General features: G+C 42.1%; 5 protein-coding genes across 5 annotated transcripts; 3 read left to right on the top strand and 2 right to left on the bottom strand.

Moving 5' to 3' along the window:
• Nucleotides 1-2,946: 2,946 nt before the first annotated feature.
• Nucleotides 2,947-3,753, top strand: MYCGRDRAFT_51617 (uncharacterized protein; the record flags this gene model as incomplete). The annotated part of the gene is made up of 2 exons (XM_003847372.1): nt 2,947-3,262; nt 3,479-3,753. 2 exons carry the CDS (start codon nt 2,947-2,949, stop codon nt 3,751-3,753), a joined length of 591 nt encoding a protein of 196 aa, XP_003847420.1.
• A 128-nt stretch (nt 3,754-3,881) lies between these two features.
• MYCGRDRAFT_88520 (uncharacterized protein) lies at nt 3,882-4,940 on the bottom strand (the record flags this gene model as incomplete). Its single annotated transcript, XM_003847420.1, has 3 exons — nt 3,882-4,535; nt 4,586-4,815; nt 4,868-4,940. 3 exons carry the CDS (start codon nt 4,938-4,940, stop codon nt 3,882-3,884), a joined length of 957 nt encoding a protein of 318 aa, XP_003847468.1.
• Nucleotides 4,941-5,728: 788 nt separating this feature from the next.
• MYCGRDRAFT_88521 (uncharacterized protein) lies at nt 5,729-6,327 on the top strand (the record flags this gene model as incomplete). The annotated part of the gene is made up of 3 exons (XM_003847373.1): nt 5,729-5,902; nt 5,981-6,095; nt 6,161-6,327. 3 exons carry the CDS (start codon nt 5,729-5,731, stop codon nt 6,325-6,327), a joined length of 456 nt encoding a protein of 151 aa, XP_003847421.1.
• Nucleotides 6,328-6,611: 284 nt separating this feature from the next.
• Nucleotides 6,612-14,387, top strand: MYCGRDRAFT_51650 (uncharacterized protein; the record flags this gene model as incomplete). The annotated part of the gene is made up of 4 exons (XM_003847374.1): nt 6,612-6,728; nt 6,789-7,661; nt 14,092-14,192; nt 14,324-14,387. The coding sequence occupies 4 exons, from the start codon at nt 6,612-6,614 to the stop codon at nt 14,385-14,387; spliced, it is 1,155 nt and encodes a 384-aa protein (XP_003847422.1).
• A 579-nt stretch (nt 14,388-14,966) lies between these two features.
• Nucleotides 14,967-15,389, bottom strand: MYCGRDRAFT_51677 (uncharacterized protein; the record flags this gene model as incomplete). The annotated part of the gene is made up of 1 exon (XM_003847419.1): nt 14,967-15,389. A coding segment is annotated over one exon (423 nt), but the record flags the coding sequence as incomplete, so codon positions are not given.
• Between the last annotated feature and the right edge of the window lie 11,234 nt (nt 15,390-26,623).

The following is a 26,623-nucleotide window of genomic DNA, read 5'->3' on the forward strand; positions in this document are numbered from 1 at the left end:
TATGCAAGGTTCCTTTAGAACCTAGGACCTTTGCATATTTAGGTAGTTAAATATATCTAGAGATATATTATAAGCATAATTAATAAGTGCCTTATATATAGGAAAACTAAGGAGCAAATTTAGATTAAAGCATTCTTAGACTCTAACTTTGCTAATAATCTTAGTATATCTAGGTCTACCTTAGGAATACTCTTTAAAATTGTAGGGGGCCTAGTTATCTAGAGATCTTAACTATAGAAAGAAGTAATGCTATCTAGTATTAAGGCAGAGTACCTCTCTCTTACTAAGGTAATAAGAGAAGTAAATTAGGTAAGGAATCTTATTAATAAGCTCTAGCCCTTTACTTAGGCTAAAAGCATTTCTACTATCCTTATTAAAGTAGATAATTAATTAGCTATTAGCCTTGTAGAAAACTATGCTAACTCTAAAAGATTAAGACATATCTCTCTTAGGAACTATTACTATAGAGAATAATATAATAAGGGGAGTATTAAGGTAGAGTTTATAAGGATAGATATACAGCTTGCAGACTATCTAACAAAACTAAAATCCCTAAATACTATCCTCTAATATATAGATCTATAAATCTAGTAAAAAGATACTTATGTATCTATATTAGGCAGCTAATATAAACATATAAGAGAGGCTAATATAGGAATTAAACTTATAACCTTCTAATTTATAGTTAGAAATTATACTACTAGACTAACTAGCCCTTAATAAGAAGAGGGAAATTACTCTTAAATTTATGCCTTAATACCTACATTCCTACCTAAGAAGGATTCCCTCCCTAGAATTATACTATTTTATTTATTATAAAACTAAGAAGTATAATACTTAGAATACTTATTTTATTCTTATCTATATAAAGGAAAGGAGGCAACTATATACCTCTATAAAGGCATCTAAGAAACTATAAGAAAAACACCTAGCTAAAGGAAAACTTTTCTATAAAAACCTAAAAGTATTAGAGTATGTCCTAGAACCTGCAGCCTACCCCCTCTAAAACTACTACTAAAAGACTAAGCTAATTCCCCTAGAATCTTAACTTAAAGCCTAAGAGAATATTAGTTTCTATTAGAAAAAAAAGGATTTTAAGGAGAATATATATAGGATGCTATATTACTAACTATTACTTTATCTCTACCTTATTAGAGCTTAATATCTAGCTAAGAGGAGTCTAGTTATAGTATAATATAAATCCCTAAGGATTAGGAGTTATTAGACTAGGGTAGTTTTCTATTAGGAAGGCCTACTCCCTTAGGTTATACAGCTCCTCTATTACTATATTAATAAGGTTTGTAGTAAGGAGATCCTTATTAAGCTTAGCTATAAACCTATTAAAGCAAGCTATAAAAGAGAAGGGACCCTAAGCCCTAATATTTACTCTATTATAGTGTTTATTTATCTCTCCTCTAATAAGTTAATATATAGTCTAATATACTATAGAACTATCTTTATAGATCTATAGGAGATCTCTACTATTAATAGCTCTTGCTTTATTAATAACTTACTAGAAGGTTTTCCTAGGGATAGAGAAAGCTGCTCTTCTTCTAGAAGCTATAGCTAGTAATATAGATTATATTATTAATAGCTATAAGGGATAAATAATAGATTAGCTAATAAATTAGCTAAATAGATAAGAGGTATAGATTATAAAGTAGAGGAATAAAAAAGCTAGAAGAAGATGCTTTTTAATAAGCTAAAGCCGAGCATTAGCTACGTAGTAGGTAAATACCTGCTATATTTAGGTAACAGATAGCTTATAATAATGCAGCTGCTAATAGGGGAGTGTTATAGATTATTAGACTAACTATTAGTAAAGTGCACGTAACTAGTACTAAGGCATTTACACATATAGATAGCTAAAGTAAGAATCTTACACTTAAGATTCTCTCTGTATAACAATATATACCTGCCAATCAGAGGTCTTCTTCTACTCAGCTTAAGTCCAATTACAACAACTACGGCGCGTCCCGCTGTCCCTCTGCCAGAATCTTATGACTCACCAGCCTTGAAACGTGACGACGCGTTGGAGACGCGGCTCGCACCCAGTCTCTGGACACCAACTTCCGTTTCCCGGATATCAAATCGAAGGAAACACGTCGCGATAATGCAGCGCGTTCGAGTCCGACATCCGGGATACAACCACCCGAACATCCTGTTCATGTTTCCAGCGAGCGATGGCGCGCGTCGAGATCATGCGCACTATGGTACCATATGGATGGCGTGCTCGATTTTCATCGACAACCGGCAAGATCACTGGCTGTCCAGCTCGACGAGTGGTGAACCATGATTGAGCGACGATGCAGATGGCCTTATACACGCTGGCGACCACTTTCTCCGTGTGCCTGATAGCGACACGGATAGTGCCTGACCTTGGTGCCTGGCCATATCTCTATATCAGCCTCTTACCTCTATGGGCTGCATCAACACTGGCATCGTCAAAAGCTGGATTCGCTTGCTGGTCGGCCGCCACAGTATTTGCTTGCGCGCTTTGCCTGGGATATTTTCCACAAATTCCATCCATTCCTTCAGGCAGAACAGGAGCGCCAACAACTCTAAATCGTCGTTGTTATATGTAGGCCGCTTGTAAGCCCGTATACGATCGAAATCTGCTTATATAGACCAGTCGACACATAGAGTGTAAGCACCAATCGGCACTAAAGACGCTGTACACGACAATAGAAACGATCGAGTGGTATGTCGCTACAGACAGTGGATCCCGGAAAAGTCGGTTATGAGCTAGCCCAGGTAGTCGGGGAAAACGGTCATAATGAGGTAAGTGGCTGCTCATTCGCCCACATACTCTCATTCCTCTGCACCATCAAATATGAGAATGTCGAACAGATCATTAGCAACGAATCTCAGATATCCTACTTGAAAAGGTTCTGGTACCTGTAACGCTGCCACGAGATATCCTCTGCGGCGCTATTGGTCATGGCAATGCCAAACGGTAATCAAAGACACATCCGACCATCGCCAGCTCCGATCGACAAAGTATCAGAACGAATACGAAATCGAGAAAACCAACGTCGTCTTCGGGAGCGGCGCAGAGAGTACACTCAGGATTTGGAGGAAAGACTACAACAATTTGAGAAAAAGGGCATCGAGGCGACAATACTCGTACAGAGAGCGGCGCGTACAGTAGCCCGGGAGAATCGACTACTACGGGAGCTACTGCACAGTAAGGGGATCTCGGAAGCAGAAATTAACCAGCATGTCAATTACATGATCAGACCTGCAGCTATGAAGGAAGAGCGTATGATGGACAGACAGATCGCAAACTCGCCGCCTGCACACGAGGAAGCCTTAGGGCATACTGCTCAGAAAGAGATGCATACCACAAACAGAAGTAACAGTGCGGAGCAGGACGGTCAGTTGTTACCACAACCCGACCCTCCACTATCCCACTGTTTTCTGAATGCTGTGCGGTCAGCTGAGAGTAGTTGTGGCATAATCCAGCCAGATTTGGAAGATGTCTCAACCCTTTGCCTTGCTTCACTTGAGCACATTAAAGTCGACGCTCAGGATCAGAGCTACTATCCTTCCAGAAACACTTCCCCGATTGCATCACCATTCCCGACGTCCGGAAGGTCAAATAACGACGAGATGGATTGTGAAGAGGCTGCACGAGTCATCACTTCTTTACGTGGCAAAGTAGACCCCGAAGCACTGTGGCCACAACTTGGCTGTAGCACAGCGAGAAGGACTCGTGTGAAAAATTCAGTGCTCATGACACTAGCGCTCTGAGATCGGCCTGTATTCGATACTACGGACAACCACGCTTTAGCATGATTCTTCAACTCTTCGATCCAATGTCTCGCACGTAGCGACCTCTCTGACTATTACGCTACCTCTTAAGCTACCGATCGACTTGCTCAGTCTTCCCACTGCCTCCGTCTTGCAACCCATTTGACGAAATACACAAGAGCCAGCAACACGGGCACCTCAACAAGCGGCCCAACTGTGGTTGCGAGTGCTTGATCAGAGTTTGGGCCATACGTCGCCACAGCTATGGCGATCGCCAACTCGAAGTTGTTGCTTGCAGCAGTAAAACTCTGGGTTGCCGCGAGCTTGTATCCGAATCCAAGCTTGTGCGTCACGAATAGAGTAAAAGTGAAAATGGCGAAGAAGTAGACAATAAGGGGAGCGGCAACGCGAACGACCGACACAATCTGGTGCACGACGTTGCGGCCCTGCGATGCGAAGAGGACCAGAATGGTATATAGGAGTCCAATGAGGGACCAGGGTGCGATCCACTTGAGGAAGACATCTTGGTACCATCGTGCGTTGATTGCGCGTATGGCAAAGCGCGTGACAATTGCAGCTCCAAGCGGTATTCCCAAAAATACGCCGACGCTGGTGGCAACGACGCTATACTGGATCTGGATGGTTGTGGTCGAGCCCGAAATGACTCTCAGAAAGAATATGGCCAGTGGCGCTGTCAATACCATTTGGAGGATTGAGTTAACAGCAACAAGGATTGCGCAGTACTCCTCATCCGCGCCTGCAAGACCAGTCCAGATGAGTACCTTGAACAATTTAGCATGTAATAGTACGCATCCAACTTATTTTATCGTACCATAGCAATACAGCGCGCCAGTCCGACAAGGACGAGACCTTCGCGTAGGCCTGGTTCATCTGGCAGAAATGCCCAGGCAAGGGCGAGCATCAGGAAAGGTGCAATAATCCAGTTCATTAGAATACTGAAGCCCAACTGGATCCATACTGCGCGCTTTGAAAACACGAGGTGCAGTGTCTCATATTGAACTTTGCACAAGATGGGATACATCATTACAAGCAACCCAACAGCTGTTCCCATATTTAGCATCTTGTTGTTGAAGCGTTTCTAACATTTACTGACCAATTGGCACGGACACCTGCACGAATTTCCCTTTTTGCAGAGCTTCTTCAATGCCGTCCACGTAGTTACCCATCAGGATCCCAACAACAATGGCCAGGAGGATCCAGAGCGCCAACAGGCGGTCCAGCCAGCCAAGACCTTTGTAAACAGATTCTTTCGCTCCAGAGTGGGCACAGTCGGCTTGATGTCCTTTGGAATCATTCGTGTGATCTGGTGACAAACCTTTCTCGGGATCCACAGCAGATTTGGATAATGGTTGCTCGAATGAATGGTCCTGCTTGATAGGGTCAGGGCTAGGTTGTAGAGAAGCCATGCCTTGCGAATTTATTATCCAATAATCGATTGAGAGTGGCGGCAAAATGTCGCGAATGCAGTTACATGTACAGTTGTCCAGTCGCGACACTTGTGGTTATGTACATCGCAGTGTGTTCAATGATGTGTCACTAATGTTTGCGAACTCAGTCTGCCAAAAGCTTGATGGTAGTCACGGGCGGCACATGATTGGCTGAGAAATGATGTGCAGATCGGTCTCGAAGCTCGACGCCCGCAGCTAAGTTATTGCCGTCATCACATTGATCACATAGCCACGCGATTGGTGCTCCCGCCCACGTGGTCAGACCTCAGTAGACTTTGATCCTATGTCACAGACCCCATCTGCCAAAATTTAGTGCGGACCGGTGACTACCCACAGGGCGCTCATTGGTGCAGTCACTGAGCATGGCCAATGTTCAATATCAAGCATTGAAAATCGAACTACATGTACTGTATTCTCTGAAATAATTGATCGAGTGCTGGAGCTTCTGATTGTCACTTTCGTAGCGGTCGATTCTATCATTTGACTCTTCTCTCAGTCGTTACGATATGTCTTCCAAGGCGCAACCCGATACTGAGAAGCCATGGCATGCCAGTTTCCCTCCTCCTCGGTCGAATGCCGGCACGATGTCGCCGGAGCAGTTACTAGAGCTGCTTCAAGACGAGAGGAAGCTGCCTGGCCGTGATTTTCTACTTATAGACCTGCGGCGTTCTGATCACAAGGTACGAAATACATTCCTCGATCGCCTCAGATTGAGATGATCTGTTGTTGTACCTGCAAAGAGCTGAAATTTCTTACAGGGCAGTACTATTCGCGGCTCTCTGAACCTACCAGCGCAGTCGCTATGGTACAGTCTGGATTCCTTGTATGAGCTTTGTCAAGCTGCAGGCGTATCCACTGTGGCATTCTACTGCGGTGCGTTGGCATTTCGCCATTCTATTGATGGGCTGACACGAAGGACTGGGCTGACTCCTGGACAGGGTCATCACGAGGACGGGGGAACAGAGCAGCTTGCTGGTTTCAAGACGTTTTAGCCCGTCGCGGCGAAACTAACATGAAGTCTTTCGTTTTAGCTGGGGGCATTGATGGATGGTTCGAGGCGGGGGGGAACTACGCAAACTTTGTCGACGGGAAATCGATAGAATAGGAACAGCAAATTATAAGTCAGCGATGACATGTCCCTAGTCCGACGTTCGTGCTAGAAGAGCGTGAAAGCTTGGGCAATTCGAAATTAGGCTAAAGCCAGGCCTGGCGCCTTAAATTGCAGGCACCAACGCGCGGAAACGGGCGCATACTCGCAGAGCTTCCAAAAGAACATTTGCAGGTGGTCTACCAATCGATGATGACCAATCTGCCTCGCATCATACGTGTTCGTCAATTGACGACGGCGCCTATTCGTCTTTAGTATAATTGGACATGTCATTGACAGCTATGCCACCTACTGTCGAAGACGAGCAGGCCAACGCAACGCCGCCAGACGGTGGCTATGCCTGGGTGTGTGTCGCCTCATTATTCTTGATTAATTTTTCTACATGGGGCGCGGTCGCTGTACGCGCACTTTTCACATACTTGGGAAACTCCGAAAGCATCACTGACTGCTAGACCTAGTCCTTTGGCGTATACCTCTCGTACTACTTGCACACAGAACGGTACCCTGACGCATCGGAGTTCGAGTATGCACTCGTTGGTGGCTTCAACTTCGCCTTCGCGATGATTGCGGCCCCCATCGTCACGAGACTTACCCACCACTTTGGAAAGTTCTTGGTGATGGCGATTGGTGTTGCGCTACAGACCACCGGCTACGTTGCGGCCGGCTTCGTGAGTCGTATCTGGCAGCTCATACTCACCCAGGGAATCCTCGTCGGCCTTGGTATCGGCTTCATCTACGTTCCTAGCCTGCCTATCCTCTCTCAATGGTTTGAAGCTCGTCGGAGCCTAGCGAACGGGATTGCCAGTGCCGGCTCTGGATTCGGGGGAGCGTTGTTCGCCTGGACGACGGGTGCAATCGTTGATGCTTTCGGACTACAATGGGCTCTATGCGTCACAGGCCTTATCACCTTCATCCTTACTGCAATTGCGATAAGCCTGCTCCGCGATCGCAATAGGTACATACAGCCTCCACAGCTAGCTTTCGATACGTCGTTACTCGTGAGATATGAGGTTCAACTTCTACTTGCGTGGTCCTTCGTAAGCATGCTAGGCTACATTACGCTCCTATTTTCGCTGTCTGACTTTGCGCTTGCGATGGGGATCTCACCACAGCGGGCAACCAATATCGTCGGCTTCCTCAACGTTGGTACTGCTGTCGGGCGTCCACTTATCGGTATTGCGAGCGACAAGTCTGACCGCATCGACGTGGCAAGCGCTTTAACCCTCATTTGCGGCATATTATGCTTCGCGATCTGGATACCCGCTCAGTCTTACGGGCTCTTAGTACTATTTTCGCTTCTAGCGGGTGCCACTCTGGGGGTATTCTGGATGGTAAGCGTGGCGATCGAAGCGAGCATGAGTGTCTCTGAGCCGCTTATCACTTGCTGACTACGGCATGCGTAGACAATAGGGCCCCTCTGTTGTGGATTATCAGACTGACTATTAGTGAAGTGCACGTGACTAGTGCTAAGGCATTCCTACATATAGATAGCTAAAGTAAGAATCTTACACTTAAGATTCTCTCTGCATAACAATATATACCTGCTAATTAGAGGTCTTCTTCTACTTAGCTTAAGTCTAATTATAACAGGTTATAAGCCCGGCGTAACTACTGCATACTTAAGGAAGAATTATCTGTTCTAAGCGTAGCTACTAGAACCTTACTATATACTATTTAGACAGTTAACTAGCGAGCCGAGAAAGAGCTAGTTATAATAACAGCCGTAATATAGGCTAATAAGTTTAAGACTACGAAAGAGAATAAAGTCCTAAGAAAGGGAAGTAACTTCTTAGACTAGTTAAGGATACTTAAAGCAGCCCTTATAGATAAGGAGGTGTTAGGCTATGTCTTTTATAACATTTCCTAATGCCCTGCCTAACTAAAGCTAGGAATTAAAGTTAGATATCCCTCTCTACTAACTAAGGAGAGTACTGCTTTATCCTCCTAGGCTCTAACTCCTTCCTAAAAAGAAGAAGGGGATACTCTAGTAATAGAACCTATTCTAACTAGTAGACTAAGACTAACTCCTTTCTAAGTTTAGTATAAGTATAACCTAATTATATATAGGATTATTAGCAAAAGGATTAACTAATCTCTAAGGCCTAACTTTAGGGATATAGAGAAGATAGCTAAGGAACTATATAATACTATTATAGCTACCTATAGGCCTGTTATAATTATAAATATTTATAATAGCCTAAGGATTCTTAGAATTAGCAATATTAAGATCTAAGGAACAAATACTTAGAAGTACTATAAGGACTTCTAGAAGTAGTATTACAAGTATATCTTTATAATAGAATAATACTCTAGGTCTAAAAATATTCTAGTCTTAAAGCTTACCTTTAGTAATAAGTAGATTAGGCTATTCTTTATCTAGGGCCTCTACTATCTAGAATACCTAAGAAGCTAGAGATAATCCTATTATATTAAAAATACAACTCTTAAAGAGCTAATTACCTTATTAATTAAGGAACCTCCTTTATAGATATAGAGGATAGTAGGAGGATTTAGGGGTATTATAGTAGATAATAATTAGTATACTAAATATACTTATTATATCTATATAAATGTAGATTGCTTTAAGAAGTACCCTAATAAGGCCTTAAAGTCTTAAGTATATAAAGAAAAAGGAGGATCTAATAAGGATAAGAAGAAGTCCTAAGATAAGAGCAAGAGATATAATAAGAAGGGAGGAAAGGGTACTATAGTAATTAAGCCTATCTCCTCTTCTAATGTAGGCTTAGGCTCTAATTTAGATAGCTTATTTATAGGAGCAGTAATTGCTGCTACTAGAATATAAAGGAGTAATACTATTATCTAGGATTCTAGTATATTATACTACTTCTTTAATAATAAGTCCTAGTTCTTAGACCTTAAACCCCTAGAAACCCTAATTAGGTTCTCTTAAGCTATTAGACAAAGTATAGTTATATACTTAGGAAGTATAAGGATTATAATAAAGTATAAGGGGAATAAGTTAAATATTACCTTGTAAGATATGTTATACTTTCCTAACTCTAATTATAACTTTATCTTAGTAGAGACTCTCTAGCTAAAGTATAAGATCTACCTAGATAAGCTATCTTTATGCATTCTAAGGAATAATAAGAAGATAGGCAAGGTTTAGTTTACTTATAATGTTCTAATCCTCTAGAATATAACTGTCTCTTTCCCTAAGGGGAGTACTAAAGTTACTTCTATAACTAATAGGAATATGTCCTATTTAGCCTTTACTATGCCTAAGGCTAATATAACAAGATAGCACTAGAGACTAGGCTATATAGGGAACAAGATTCTTAGTATAATAAAGGCTTAAGTCTAAGGACTTAAGCAGATTAACATATCTATACTTAAGTACTATAAGCTATATAAGCTTGTAAGGTTATAGAGAGTAGTATTAAGAACTCTAAGACTAATACCTTAATCCTTATTAGATAAGGTCTATATTAATATTATAGGACTAATCTTTCTACTAGACATCTTTAGATATAAGTATATCCTTATAATTACTAATACAAAGTTAAGAAGGAGATAGGCTATCTTCTATAAGCTTAAATTACAAGCTGTATAAATTATTAAGAAATAGACTACTAAGACATTTAACTAGTACAAAAAGATAGTTAAGATCTAATTCTTAGATAGAGGAGGAGAGTTTAATAATAATAATCTAATTATATTTATAAAGAATAAGGGACTAAGATAGGATTTCTTAGCTCCCTATACTCCTAAGTAGAATAGAATTGTAGAATTATCTAATAAGGTTATCCTTAATAAGGTAAGAGTAATAATAATTAACTCTAGCCTACCTCTCCCTCTCTAGAGTTTTATAGTTATATATATAATCTTCCTTACTAATAGGCTAGTATGCCTATTAACTAACAAGATTCCTCTTTAGGAATTTAATTAAGATCTTAATACTAGAACTCTATATATTAATCTAACAAAGGTTAGGAGATTTAGATATAGAGTATATCTATATAATTAGGGGAGACCTAATTTATAGAAGTTCTATCCTAGAGTAGAGAAATACTAGAATCTAGGATTCTAGGAGAATACTTTAACTAACTATATAGTTTAGAAGTTTAAACTATCTGCCCTTACTAGGTTTTAGTACAAGATTATAACCTCTCCTTATATAACATATAATAAGGATAAGGTATATAATATAATACCTACTGCCCTAGACTTCTAAGGGGAGAGTTTCCTATAACTAATGTAACTTATTACTATAGAATAGGAAGTCTATACTATCTATACTAAGGATTAAGATTAGGGCTAGGATGCCTAAGGGCAAAATGCCTAACCTCTTACTACTTCTTATCTTTAAGAAGTAGAGAATATATTTAATACTATGTAGAGAGAGAGAAACTAAGCCTCCCTTTTAATATCTTAGGGGGAGCAAATATTAGGTTAGGATATATAATCCTAGGATAACTAATACAAGCAGTCTAAGCCTAATTAGCTAAAGGCTACTAAGTATAAAGAAGCCTCCTAGCTAGCTTAGGGGGAGTATATTTCTAAGGAAATAGGAAGTCCTAAGGGATTTTAAGGAAGTCCTAAGGGACTCTAGGAGCAGGCTAATACTTTATTAATATAGCTATAATATTAAGTATTAGTAGAGAATTGCCCTAAAAGGGAAGACCTTTAAGATTATACTATAACTCCCTTCCTAGATATTTATATTATAAGAAAGAGGAAAGTAGGGAGAAGCCCTAAGAGACCTAAGAAATTAAGTAATAAAGTAAGTCCTAAAAGCTTAGGTATATTTAGATTCTTAAGAAGTAGAAGATTAGTTATAAGAAAAGACTATAGCAAGATCTAGAAGATAGGACTTAAAGTAACAAATCCTAATCTGTCTAATCCTAAGATAGTTAAGGAAGCTCTCTCTAGATCTAACTATAAGGAATAGGAGAAAGCTATTATTAAGAAAGCTAAGTTACTTAAGTCTATAAGATACCTTAAATAGAAACTTATTAGCACCTTCCCTAAGGGAAGAGTCCCTTTTATAGGGAAATAGATCTTTAAGATTAAGGTACTCTTAGATAAAACTATAGAGAAGTATAAGGCTAGATAGACAGCTAGGGGATTTATATAAAGGAAGGGACTTAACTATATTAATACCTTTGCTCCTACCCTAAGAGCTATAATAGGGAGAATACTTCTGTCCCTTTTAGTTAACTTTAGCTAGAAGAGGAGATAAGTTAATATTAAGACTATATTCCTAAATTTAAACCTAGATAAGCAGATCTTTATTAAGCTACTAGAGGGAGCTTATCTCTTTAAGAAAGATGCTTATAAGTATATTATATATATTAAGAAAGGACTATATAGGCTTAAGTAGGCAGCTGCTCTCTAGTACTACAATACTATAGATACTCTCTAAAAGCTTAGTCTAACAAGAACTGTTAGCGATGCTTACCTCTTTTAAGAGAAAGGCATCCTTGTTCTCCTTTATATAGATAACTTCTAGATCTTTAGATAGTTAGACTATAAGATTAATAAGCTAATTAAGGGATTAGAGCAAAAGTATATAATTAAGGTTATTAATACTAATGTCTTTCTTAGACTTTACCTAAAGGAAGGGAAAGATAGCTCTATATCTGTCTCTTAGGAATACTATTCTAGAGACAAACTTTAAGGATATAATCTTAGTAATGCAAAGAGTGTTAAGTACCCCTTTAACACTCTCCTTAAACCCCTCTAGGATAAGGGAATAAAGGAGGACTATAATCTCTTTAATAAGATTATTAGGGAACTGCAATATCTGTTAAACTATACTAGACTAGATATTAGTTTTACTATTAACTATTATATAAGGTTCCTTTAGAACCTAGGACCTTTGCATATTTAGGTAGCTAAATATATCTAGAGATATGTTGCAGGTATAATTAATAAGTGCCTTATATATAAGAAAACTAAGGAGCAAATTTAGATTAAAGCATTCTTAGACTCTAACTTTACTAGTAATCTTAGTATATCTAGGTCTACCTTAGGAATGCTCTTTAAAATTATAGGAGGCCTAGTTATCTAGAGATCTTAACTATAGAAAGAAGTAATACTATCTAGCACTAAGGTAGAGTACCTCTCTCTTACTAAGGTAATAAGAGAAGTAAATTAGGTAAGGAATCTTATTAATAAGCTCTAGCCCTTTACCTAGGCTAAAAGCATTTCTACTATCTTTATTAAAGTAGACAATTAATTAGCTATTAGCCTTGTAGAAAACTATACTAACTCTAAAAGATTAAGATATGTCTCTCTTAGGAACTATTACTATAGAAAATAACATAATAAGGGGAGTATTAAGGTAGAGTTTGTAAGGACAGATATATAGCTTGCAGACTGTCTAACAAAACTAAAATCCCTAAATACTATCCTCTAATATATAGATCTATAAATCTAGCAAAAAGATACTTATATATCTATATTAGGCAGCTAATATAGACACATAAGAGAGGCTAATATAGGAATTAAACCTATAACCTTCTAATTTGTAGTTAGAAATTATACTACTAGACTAACTAGCCCTTAATAAGAAGAGGGAAATTGCTCTTAAATTTATGTCTTAATACCTATATTCCTACCTAAGAAGGATTCCCTTCCTAGAATTATACTATTTTATTTATTATAAAACTAAGAAGCATAATACTTAGAACACTTATTTTATTCTTATCTATATAAAGGAAAGGAGGTAACTATATACCTCTACAAAAGTATCTAAGAAACTATAAGAAAAATACCTAGCTAAAGGAAAACTTTTCTATAAAAACCTAAAAGTATTAGAGTATGTCCTAGAACCTATAGCCTACCCCCCTAAAACTACTACTAAAAGACTAAGTTAATTCCCCTAGAATCTTAACTTAAAGCCTAGGAGAATATTAGTTTCTATTAGGGAAGAAGGGATTTTAAGGAGAATATATACAGGATGCTATATTACTAACTACTACTTTATCTCTGCCTTATTAGAGCTTAACATTTAGCTAAGAGGAGTCTAGTTATAGTATAACACAAATCCCTAAGGATTAGGAGTTATTAGACTAGGGTAGTTTTCTATTAAGAAGGCCTACTCCCTTAGGTTATACAGCTCCTCTATTACTATATTAATAAGGTCTGTAGTAAGGAGATCCTTATTAAGCTTAGCTATAAACCTATTAAAGTAAGCTATAAAAGAGAAGGGACCCTAAGCCTTAATATTTACTTTGTTATAGTGTCTATTTATCTCTCCTCTAATAAGTTAATATATAGTCTAATATGCTATAGAACTATCTTTATAGATCTATAGGAGATCTCTACTACTAATAGTTCTTGCTTTATCGATAACTTACTAGAAGGTTTTCCTAGGGATAGAGAAAGCTGCTCTTCTTCTAGAAGCTATAGCTAGTAATATAGATTATATTATTAATAGCTATAAGGGATAGATAATAGATTAGCTAATAAATTAGCTAAATAAATAAGAGGTGTAGATTATAAAGTAGAGGAATAAAAAAGCTAGAAGAAGATGCTTTTTAATAAGCTAAAGCTAAGTATTAGCTACGTAATAGGTAAATACCTGCTATATTTAGGTAACAAACAGCTCGTAATAATGCAGCTGCTAATAAGGGAGTGTTATAGATTATTAGACTAACTATTAGTAAAGTGCACGTAACTAGTGCTAAGGCATTCCTATACATAGATAGCTAAAGTAAGAATCTTACACTTAAGATTCTCTCTGTATAACAATATATACCTGCTAATCAGAGGTCTTCTTCTACTTAGCTTAAGTCCAATCACAACACCCTCTGCGTCGAAGTCGCAGGTCTGAAACACCTGCAGTCCTTACTCTGTCTATCATGGATGACTATCATCCTGCCAACTACGTGTGAGTACAAGCTGGTTTTAACGGATACCTACTGACTTTCCAAGTCTCCCAAGTCATTGCGCTTAAGATACGGCGATCGAGCTCCGCGAGACCATACTTGTACCCACAGCTGTTTGTCGGCATTTCATATTTAAGTGCTGCTTTGATTATGTTGGAGCTGCGACGCATCAAGCGCAGAAACTCAGAAGTACGAAGATGATGTGACGGAGAGAAATGTGATTTTCTGCTTTATGTCGTTAGGACGTCAACGAGTTGTAATGTCCAGCAGATCAATGAACTAAGGAGCGTCATCCAACCAAAACTAATGGCGCATCCTTTGAGATCAAATGCGAGAAAGCCCGAGAGTACCTGCCACAGGGCCTGATTACGTTCTTGCAAATACTTCAGTTGTCAACCCTCTGAGCACCCTCGACTATCCGGCTTTTAAACATCCTTTGAGTACCAGACTCAACATAGTGGCACTTGAATGTTGTTCGAGGTCGTCTGCCAGCTATGCCTTTCCGCGATGTTTTTATACAGCCCAGCCTAGAATTGAGGAGGATGTATTCATAAGTAAGCAGATGATTCCATACGAATTTCTCGCCTGAGACTTCACTAGGAGTTATACAAGGGCGGAAATTCTGGCCGACAGTGCATGTTTTGGCAATCCTTTGTTGACCTTCGGAACATGTCATTGTAGCACGCGGATTGGCTACTAGGACGAGCTGAAGAAGTCCGCCGCCGGCTGTATGCCGGATTTAGACATAGAATTATTCCACGCAAGCCTGTCTTAACTAAGTTAATACATGCGTGCCACTGGCGCTTGCCACCGTATCATCTCGGTAGAACCTCCCACTGGCCACGCATCACTACTATTCGGCGTATTCCCCGAGCCGTCGCCCTCGAAGGCACGCGATGCCACGATCGCTTGATCTGACATACGCGTGTTTGGCTCTTGAGTCAAGATCGAACAGTATGCAGACAGCCCTGCTCCCTCGATCTCCTGCAGTCCTTCCTCGGCCTCGCCAGCGGCCGTATACTCCCTTTTCTTCGCCTGCCGCTTGCTCACCTTAGGAGCCTTTTTTCTTATAGCTTTCTCCTTCTTCTCGGCATCCTTATGAGCTCGTACCCTTACTGCTTCGACGATATCTTTATAGCTTATTACCTTTGCATCGCCGATCTTCTTCTCTTTGACGTACTGTCGTGTTTTTTTCTCGTTGTTCTACTAGATCAACTTCTGATTTTCGTCCTCTAAGAGCTTTCGCTGTGCATCCGCTTGCTCTCGCCCGTCCAGAGCTTGCTTCGCTGCGTTTAGTAGCTTTTGCAAATACGGATCGATACCCGTTACATTCCCTGGTCTCTCCTCTAGTTTCCGCTATAGCGCCTCGAGACCTATTGTATTGGTCGGTGTCCTGACCGATAATGGGGAAAGCAAAGGCTGCATAGGAATAGAGGGTTCCGCGACCACGCATGTATCTACTACCACGTCTTGCATATCGTCTAGAACCTTGGACGGATTGAACGGATAGAGGCTAGTTTTTAACTAACCGGACCGGACGTTGCGGGGTGTTATCGCGATCTCGCGAGCGCGACTATATAGGAACGCGAAGTGAGCTTTGTTGACCGCGCCTGCTCCGTTGCGATATAGTTGTTCTACCTGTTTACGATACGCCGTTTTTAGCGGCGAGAACACTCCGACATCGTATGGCTACAACTTATGTATTGCGTGTGAAGGTTGTCGGCATATGATAATATTGTTCTCGAAACAGAAAGTTAGTACGTCTAAGGATTCATGAGTGCTGAATCTATCGATGATTAGTATGCGAGGTTTGCTATCAGCTCGCGTTCGTGTGGCCTTGTCGAATATATTCCTAACCCAATACAAATTAAGCTCCGAGTTCATGTAGCTACTATCGCTGCAGGCATAGTGCCAATTAGGTGTCTTGTGCGATAGCCACGTGCTGCGTAAAGTCTTAGCAGGAAAGATGACGAGGGGTGGTAGACACCGGCCATCGGCGGAAATGCATTCGATAGTAGTGATCTAGATACGTTTCAGGCCCACGCTACGACGTTTGTCTTTGTCATCGCGAGCGATGAGCACTTTCACGGTGTTAAGGTTACTAAGGAGTACGCCCGTCTTATCCATATTATATACGTTCTCTTACAAGACCCCGCATTCGTTAAGTTGCGTATTTATAATGTCGAACTAGCGCTCTACTTTAGCACGAATGTTCCTCGTGTGCCTCTGCCAATTAATAGCCTTTAGCCTTACGGCTTGTACTTCTAGGTGACGCTTGTAAAACGCCTATAGCTAGTCCTTACTAGGCAGGCATAGACTACGCTAGCTATCGGTTCTGACGCGCTACCGAAGTAGTATTCTCGCGAAGTCCCGAAGATGTTTAACGCGGGCCGGATAGCCGTTCCGGTATAGGCGTAGTATATATTCTATAAGGGCCTTCTCTTTAGGTTATATAAGCAACTGCTATTGTACAGCTCGTTAGCGCCGAGTCTGGCGCCCGTAGGCTCGGTGCTATTAAGTAGAGACAGGGATATCGACTTCGTCGTTAGTAATACACGTATCGAGAGTAAGGTGCATGTTTATAAGTAACACGTGTGTATACTGTCGAGGAGCGAGGAGGAGAGCTAAGGAAGGTCGGAGAGTTCGAGAGATAGGGGTGCTCTTACTCCCTAGTCGCAGGCTGTTTCTATTCCTAGAGCGTTCCTAAAACGCGTAACGGGGCGTGCCGCCTAACCTCCTAGCTGTAAGTTATAGTATACCGTAGTATAGCTATCGCTTGCCGTTCGTAACTCTAGAGAGCGCGGAAGCTAGCCTATCTCGACTATTAACAATAGCTTTGCATCCCTACAAGTCTATTAACATCTGCCCTAGACCTATTAATAAGGATACGAATCGATTACTAAGCCGGTCTAAGGTTATTATACCGATTTGAAGTACGACTAACTCTCGACATAATTGTAGGAACGAGCGCGAATAGGCGGAGCGAAAATGTAGGCTTTAAGACTAGCATACTAAGTAGCACGCGTATCCGCGCATACTACTACAAACATTTTCGAAATATTAAGACAAAGGAGAGGACGACGAACCGACCCTTTAGATAATTTCTTAATAGATTTAACTATATGTGTAGCTTAATATACAAAGATCTCTAGCGTTAGTTACCGAGAGATTTCCCTGTACCCGGCTATTCGCTATAGTAGGATGTACATTACCTCGAATCTTTCTTATCGATATGTCTTAGGGTTACCGGTCCTATCCTAGGTTATTTTGTATGTTTTAAAGCAAGATAGCGGGCAGGATCGCTATAGGACTTAGGTCGCACCCGTCTAGCTAATTTTAGCCTACTATGGTTGTAGCGATCTATAGATCCTTTTGTCGATTTAATTATACTTATAATCTGCTAGTATGTGCCTTATAGGTCTTATCCTAGGACTGTGTATAGTATGTCCGTATTAGGCCTAGGAATAAACAAGTTGTAGGGGTACAAAGCAAGAGAATAGTAATTGTAAGTTGCAGTAGAAGAAGGTCCCGGCTAAGAGTACGGCGCGGTATATCTTAGTCTAGGCAGCCGTTAACGGCAAGCGCCGTGCCGTGTACTAGGAACTAGCTCCCTGTTTGGACTAGCGACCATACTAGCGTGTAATTAAGGAGTGATCAGCGAGACGCTAGTAGTTCAGAACCGACTCTATAACGCGCCTATTAAGAGGCAGAGGGGGGTAGGTACCCACCTCTCTATCTACTACAGAATGCTAAGGAATAAAACTCTTCCTTGCTATAAACCCTGTAAGTTGATTACAAGCTACCTATGTCACATGGTCGCAACATACCTCCCTCAGCTTGATTACCTAAGAAAGCTGATATATTAAAAACATAGTGGCCAATTCACCTAATTCCAAGGCTCGCTCTGAACGTATGGAATGGCTGCTTAGGCAGGTTCTTAGTGAATCCATTAGCTCGTTGCTGGGCAGTTAGAATCCATTCCACCTCCAGCCTTCCGGCCATTGTCTCTTGGCGGATCCAGTGTTGGTAAATATCCACATGGCGCAGAGCTGTGTGGAGTGACCCCTGCCTATTATTGGCAATATTAACTGCCCTCTGGTTGTCGCAATAAACCTTAGTTGGTTCAGCACTTGTAGTGTTAACTGCCTCTAATAGAAACACCTTCTTAATCTCTAATAGAAGCCTTGACTACTAATAACCACTGCTAGCAATGGCAGACAATGCTAAGAGCTTAGCCTCTGCAGTTGATTTAGTGACAGTCTTCTGCTTATTGGCCTGCTAATCTACTGCGGCCCCATACATTATTATTAAGAACCCCTAAGAACTCTTCCTGTCGGGGTAATTACCAAAGGAGGCATCCACATAGAGCTCCTTTTGTAGTTTGTCCTTATAGAACCACATCTTCAAATGCCTAGTTCTATAGAGATAGACAATTAAGTAATTAGCTGCCTCTATATGTTGCTTGCTTGGATTCTGCAAGAACTGTAAGAGAGTTGCATATGCCTTGGCCACATTAGGCCTAGCTAGCACTGCAGTATAGCTAATAGAACTAACTCTTATCTGATAGGCCTTAGTGAACTTAGGCCTAGCTATATCCTCTGCCGGAACTAGCTTGGTTGTAGGTAGTAGAATGTCTGGAAACCTGGCTCTCTTATAGGCATTGAACTTGATTCTAATGCGTGTTAAGTAGGCAGTTTGACTGATGCTAAGGCCCTGTTCAGATTCCTTAATCTCTATGCCTAGGAAGAAGTTAGTTAGCTTCTGAGTAACCTTAAAATTGCTAGTTAGGTAATTGTAGAACAGGTTAGCCTGTTTACTATCCTTGTAAATCAGCCTAATGTTATCTACATAGAAGATTAGGATTAACTGCAGAGCTTAATTAACTATTAGACACTCTATGCCTGGTGCCAGTTTAAACCTATAGTCTTCCATTCTGATTACAAACAGGTCGTACTAAAGTCGTGGTAACTCTGCTAATCTATAGAGTGCCTTCTACAGGAGAAGACAAGCGTTGTTGCTAAGGCCAAGTTGATCCATACCCTCCGGAAGTGAGTAGTACACTGTATAAGGGATCACTGCGTTTGGAAACGCATTAACAACATCCCATTGCCTTGTCTGTAGGTTCTTGGCGTAAGCGAATGTAGTAATTGCCCTGAACACCTTATAGCCAAGTGTAGCTGCGTAGGTTTTATGCGTAGATAGAAGCTGCAGATCGCCTCTTACACAGAGACGTGCCTTGAACCTTGTTACTTCACCGGTCGTTAGATTAGTTTTGTAGGTAAAGACCTATTTCAGAGGCACCTTATGGCCTGCGTGGCTATAGACTACCCTATAGGTCCCCTTGGCTCTAAGTTTCTCAAACTCCTCTATTGCAGCCTAAGTAAACTGCTGCCTATGTTGATGCCTCTAGAGTTCCTTCTAGTTAGCAGGTGGTAATAGAGAGCTCGTGTCTTAATGTGGTTCTTAAATAATAGGAGGATTGTAAGCCTGGAGAGAGATTGCAGCTGCAGAAGCCAGCTTATTCTCTACCTCTATGTTCTCCACCTCTATGTTCTCTACCTCCCCATCTTTGGCAGGGGTCTCTGGTGGAGTTAGATAGGCATTATCTAGCTTGTTACCTCCCTGCTGTTTACCTCCCTAAGGTTGAACAGCAAACACAGGCACACTATCTGCAAGATATAGGTTATCTATGTTGTCTTGTGGCTCCTCGGGCATTAAGATTAACTTAATTACAGTCTGATAAATAGCTGCTGGAACTAGTTCACCCAGAGTCTGACTATTAATATCTAGTAGATTATAACGTTCGGAATCCTTGAACATTACATCTCTTGTTCTGACTACCTTGTCAAGTACTGGAATCCAAATCTAGAAGATGTTAGTTAAGCAGTAGCCTATTAAGTGTGAAAGGCGCCAAGGCTGAACGTAGGCGGACCGCAGGGACCTTTAGGTCGTTGCGAAGTCCCTGCGGTATCGTTGCGGTGTGCACATGCGGGTGCGAGTCAGATGTCGCGCAGCGAGTCGTAGGCGTACCGCACCTAGTCCGCACCGACTCGTGTCCATCTCTCGAGGGTTAAATAGGTAGCCGCCGTAGGCGGATCGAAAGGGCAAGAATTACTCTTGCACCAGATAGTACGGTATCCTTACACTGTTGCACACCCGAGTAGTACGCTTGTTTATACATCCCTACTACTTATTATTATATAGTAATTCTTCCTTAACCTTTACTATAAGGGTAACAGTCCGAGGATGCTACCTAAGCGAACTACTAGGGTCGCTACAGGAAGAGACGAGCTACTTATAAGTAGCGCTATGCCCGATGAACAGGGCATTGCTGCCGAAGCTGCTGCCGATGCGGGTCGCATTAAGGAAGTCGTTAATAACGACTAAGATAACCTTATTGCCGACTAAGAGGAAGGTAACGATATTACCTCGACCCTCTCTAAGGAAGAGTACGCAACTACTCCGCCAGCGGATCCTGCCGAGGGAAACGAAGACAACAATGCCGAAATCGACGAAATAGTCGACCTCTAGGCTGCCGTCGCCGCGGAAGAGGCACTTGCTAAAGCTTTCCTTCGGAAAAAGCTTAGAAAGATGAAGGAACTTAATAAGAACCTGGCGGACGATATCGCCTACGGTCGCGTAACCGGGCATAAAAGGGTGCGGTCCGATAAAGAGTTTGCCGGAGTCGGAAGAGCTAAGATCGATATTAAGAAGCCTTTCGACCTTAAGGGCAAGAGTATAAAGGAGCTGCGTAACTAGCGCTTCGAATGCGAGCTTGCATTTGCTAATACACCGCAGTCGTTCCGTAGTAATTCTTAGAAGGTTATATAGTCTATGCAATACCTAGCTTACTCTTACGATCCGAGAGAACGCTAGTACAGCTAGTAGGCTAATAACCCTAACCTGCGTACCGTAGTAACTTAGGTAGGATTTATGGAATTCCTTAATAACCTGCTAGACGATCCGGACGCTCGTAAGCTCGAGTCCTTTAAAAAGCATCGCGTCGCGGTGTAAGGCAAGGATCAGTCTGCACGCTCGTTCCTTACATACTTAGAAAGCATCGAAGCTTAGCTTCTACTATTGCCTTCGGAGGAATGGTCGCTATACATGTTTTATGTGCGACTTCGTAAGGATGTTCGCATTAAGATTATAGATTATAATGTAATACTAACTACTCGCATAGAGCTTGTGGACCTTGCGTCTCGCATAGAGAAGAACATTAAGGATGCAAAAGCTCCCTCTGCGAGCACTAGTTAGAGACCTCTAGAACCTTCTAAGACGCTAGCGCCTCGCAACCGCGAGCTAAGGAATAACAGCTAGGGCCGAAACTCTAATAGGAATAACCGTAGAGGAGGCCAGAGAGGCAACGGTAACAATCGTAGTAGAGGAAATCGTAGGGGCTTTAGAGGAGGCTCTAATCTCCCTTCGCGCCCCGCCGATTTATCCTCTACTATTAGCTGCTAGACATGCGGAAAGGCTAGTTATGTCTTAACTACTTGTCCCTAGAAAGGACAGGGAGGTGGAAATCCAAACTAAGCTCTAATCGGTTCGGGAAAAGGATAGGCTTCGTCGCAACCGCACAAAGTGTAACGAAGCCGAAATCAGTGCGGCCTGTCGAAGCTAGATAGGTTATTACTCGATAGGTCGATATTATATTGTCGCAGGGACATCGCATAGTCTCCGCTACGTTTAATACAGGGTCGCAAATCACCCTAATCGACCAGAAGTTTGTAGTTCGCTACGACCTCGCAACGGTCGAGGCCGAACTCCTATCTCTAGTTTAGCTTTAAGATCAAAGTATAACCTGTTATAGCGCGTATAATGTTCCTGTTCGGATAATGGACGACAATAGTATCGTCAAAGAACACACTATACTTATGTATAGGGTAGACAAGGATAGACTAGAGATCCTCTTTAGACAACATACTATGACGACGAAAGGAATTAACATCTAGGTCGGTGCGGGAACCTGGCGATAGGGTCTAGGGACCGAAACTATTAGCAGGATCTCGTACAAAAGATTAAAGAAAGAGTCGAGGAACGACAAGACTCCGCTTGTTGTCGTCGGGTGGATTACAGTGACACCTGCGGGATCCATGCGCCTCGCATATACCGTCGGCTTAGCTGAAGTAAAGGTGGTTGAAATCCCTACGGCTCTCTTAGACTACACCGACGTATTTAACTCTAACTCCGCTTCTGCGTTGCTAACGTATCGAGCTACCGACTATGCTATTAACTTAGTCGAGGGCCGGGAACTACTATATAGCTCCCTATACAACCTCTCGGAGAAAGAGTTAGGTATCCTTCGGGATTACCTAGAAAAGGAGTTAGCCTCGGGTCGTATATAACACAGTATTAGCCCTGCGGGTGCACTAGTTATCTTTGTTCTAAAGAAGGGCGGCGAGCTGCGTTTGTGCGTCGACTACCGAGCACTCAACTCTATTACTATTAAAGACAGATGCCCTCTGCCTTTAATTAATAAAACCTTGGATCGCCTAATAGGTGCGAAGTTCTTTACTACCCTCGATCTTAAGGAAGCATATCATCGCATCCGCATTCGTAAAGGCGATGAATAGAAGACTGCGTTCCGTACGCGGTATGGCTATTACGAGTATAAGGTTATGCCCTTCGGCTTGACTAATGCTCTAGCCACATTCTAGGCCTATATTAACTGTGCCCTAGCAGGCCTTCTCGATAACCTTTGTGTAGTGTACCTCGACGACATATTAATTTACACCTACAGTAAGGACATCGAAGACTATTAGGCTGCAGTCCGCAAGGTCCTGGACCGCTTGCGTATCGTAGAATTGTACGTTAATCTTAAGAAGTGTACCTTCGCGGCACAGGAGGTTTCGTACTTAGGGTTCCGTGTTACGACTAAAGGTGTAACTACCGACCCTAAAAAGATCGCAACGATCTAGGAATAGCCGCAACCGAATAGCGTCCACGACGTTTAGGTCTTCCTAGGTTTTGCAAACTTCTACCGACGCTTCGTGTTAGGATTTGTAAAGATTAGCAGCCCGATTACTAACCTGCTCTAGAAAGACAAGGAGTTCGTGTAGGGCAGGGAAGCTAACGCGGCTTTTAGAAAGCTAAAGGAGGTGTTTACTAGCGATATTGTTCTTAGGCACTTCGATCCGAAACTGAAGATCAAGCTAGAAACGGATGCCTCTAACTATAGTATCTTAGGTATTATGTCGCAGCTGTATCCAGATGGTAAATAGCACCCCGTGGCGTTTACGTCTCGAAAGATGCAGCCTGCGGAGCGCAACTACTAGACGTATAATTAGGAGTTGTTAGTAATAGTGCACTGCTTTAAGGTGTAGAGGCACTATTTTAGTAGTTCGGAAAACCCGGTCTAGGTTTATACGGACTACAATAATCTAAAAGGCATTTAGACTGTCCAGAAGTTGAATGCGAGGCAAGCGTAGTACGCACTGTACCTAGGCTTATTCGACTTCGAGATTTTCTATTAAGTAGGGAAATCAAACCTAGTAGACGGACTATCTCGCAGACCGGATTACTAGACTAAAAATTCGGCTGTAAACGAACTACTTCTAACTCTGTAGAACAAGCTGAAGTTGGCAAGTTAGAGCGTAAGGGTTGCGTTCGCTAGAATCGCAACCGAAAAGGATTAGGGACCCGATTGCGGTAACATACCGTAGGGAGATCGTAACGACCTCCCGGACTAAAGCAATGTAGTCTTTGCAAAATCCCCCGTCGCTGGCACTTCTGAATGCATGCAGATCGTGCTACGCTGTATAGCAAAAGTCCTGCTTACTAGCGCAACCGCATCTTCGGAAGATTCAAAACCTTTCCTTAAGCTAGTATCTTCGCTATAGGATCGCGACGACTTTGTCAAGCGATAGAGATCTGGCGAAGAGGTATAGATAGAGAGTCGGAAGAAGCGCGGGAGTTAAGCATAGAGCTTGGGAGACGACAACTTGCTCCGTAGGTACGGCAAGTTGTATGTACTAAATAAACCGGCTGTAAGAAACGAAGTTATAGCGGTTTACTACGACTCTAAGCTTGTAGGACATTTCGGCCCCGATAAGACTATTAAGCTTATTGCGAGGTCCTTATACTAGCCCGAACTAGACGCGGATGTTAAGCACTTCGTAAAGACATGTAATGTCTGCTAACGAATAAAGGCTCCGAGATTGTTGCCCTTAGGCAAATTGTCTAGCCTGCTAATTCTAGGAAAGAATTAGGAAGAAATCACCCTAGATTTTATTATAAAGTTGCCGCCGTCGAAGCGTAACGATAATGTATTCGATTCTATACTTATAATCGTAGACAGACGATTAAAGATAGTATTGTATATTCTAGGAAAAGAAACTTAGAAAGCTTTAGACTTCGCTAAAGTATTTATAGATCGAGTAGCGTCTAAGTTTAGTTTCCCTAAAGGCATTATGTCCGACTATAGTACACTCTTTATATCTGCATTTTAGAGAGAGCTGTGTTTTTAATGCTAGATAAGAAGAAGACTAAGTACCGCGTACTATCCGTAAACAGATAGTTAAACTAAGCGTTAGAACCAGACGCTAGAAGGATTCCTAAGAGCATTCTATAATAAGAAACAGAATAACTGGGCCAAGTTGTTGCTATACGCTAAATTCGCTTACAACAACTCGGACTATTTAAGTACTAGGAAAACACCTTTTTTCCTAGTATATAGAGAGAATCCGCGATAGAACGATATAAACGAGGCCGTTTATTATAAAGGGGAGGCGCCGGTAGCAATTAAGCGGTTCGAGGAGATGTAAAGCGCATGCGAATCGGCTGCGAAGAAGCTTAAGACCTCTTAGAAGTACTAGCAAAGGGCGTACGACAAGAAGCATCGCAACTATGCGTTCCGTAGGGGCGACTTAGTATTACTAAGTGCGAAAAATCTAAAGTTAAAGAAGCTAAGCCGGAAGCTATTACCCAGGTTCGTAGGACCTTTCCGAGTAGACGATGTAATTAGAGAGAAGGCGCAGGCGTACCGCCTAGTGCTGCCTTCGTTATAGCAGATCTATAACGTCTTCTATATCTTACTGCTGCAACTATACTATATCAGACCCGGCTTCGAGCTAAAGAATGTTAAGCTACCGGATGTTACTACGGATAGCAACGAGGTATACGAGGTCGAAAGAATTATAGACTAGCGGACTCGCGATAGCGAGATATAGTATCGATTAAGATAGAAAGACTACGATAAGACTTGTAATATATAGCAAACCGCCGATGACTTTGAAGACATAAACGAGCTGTTAAAAGAATAGGAAGTTACTACGAAGTTACAGCGAAAGACTAGGAAAACATAGATTACGATTAAACATATTAGTATTGTCGAACTACCAAGTCGGTGTCGTCCTATACGTATCGCATTCGAGACTCTAATCTAACTAATTGCCCGCGCCCGGAAAATGCGCTATGTTAAAGAAGAGAAGTTATTATAGTAGTAACTGCGAGTTGTAGTTACGATAATAAGTCGTTGCGAGATGGGTGCGGAGTTGGTACGGAGATCTACTCTTCATAGAGCGTCGTTCTTACGCGCTAGATCCTCTAGGTAATCCGCTAGACAAGCCTGTATAATTTAATTGCGGTAGTTGGGATTAGTAGGGAACTAAAGGTACACCTCCTCTCGAACAGAGCGAGGCAGCAGGTTGGGGTTTGCTGCCGTCGGGTCGCTACGAGTCCCAGGAGTCTGAAGACCTTTAAGGATATAGTTGCTACTTAGCGGAGTGCCTACGGGTGCGTTGCGGTTAGCCTTAACACGAAGAACTGCATTAGCGATAGTAGCACAGGTGATCTCGCGGGACTCCTCCTCCGCTATACAGGCCTGCTCCTCTTGTGCTTAGCGCTAGTCGCGCTCGCGCTAGATTATGGCGGTGCGCTTAATCTTACGCTGGCGAGCCTCTTGGACTTGCTCCTTACGAATGCGCTGGCGCTCGCGAAGGAGGATGAGACGAGCAGATTAGGGAGTTAATGCAGAGTTGGTGCGAGCCGTAGGCGTAGTAAGGTTTAAAGGTGGATTAGCCGAGCTAGCGTTAAATAGAGTAGCGGGACGGCTACCGGCGGTACTATTAAATATTCCAGCCTTACGATCAAGGTCCTCTTAGGTGCGCTCCGCAAGCTGTTAATTAAGGCGCAGAGCTTTAGCTTAGTTGTCGGCGATCTGGCGGCGAAGACGGTCCTGCTTAGTCCCCGAGTTTGGAAGAGCGCTACTTATTATTGCGGGATCGATCTCGGCGAGAGGTTAGCGACCGCGGTTGTCGCGAGTGGGAGTACCCTCCGGGCTGCCTGGAAGGGTGTTCTTATCGAAGGTTATGCGGTTAATAGAGCGGTTGCGGATAAAGTCGTCACCGGCGGCACCGGTGCGGCTGCCTTACGCAGTAGGAACAGAAACACCTCCGCTACGAGAGCGGTTGCGCTTGTTAGCCGAGCGGATGGTA

This window comes from Zymoseptoria tritici, chromosome 14, assembly GCF_000219625.1.
Source record: "Zymoseptoria tritici IPO323 chromosome 14, whole genome shotgun sequence".
Lineage (NCBI taxonomy): Eukaryota > Fungi > Ascomycota > Dothideomycetes > Mycosphaerellales > Mycosphaerellaceae > Zymoseptoria > Zymoseptoria tritici.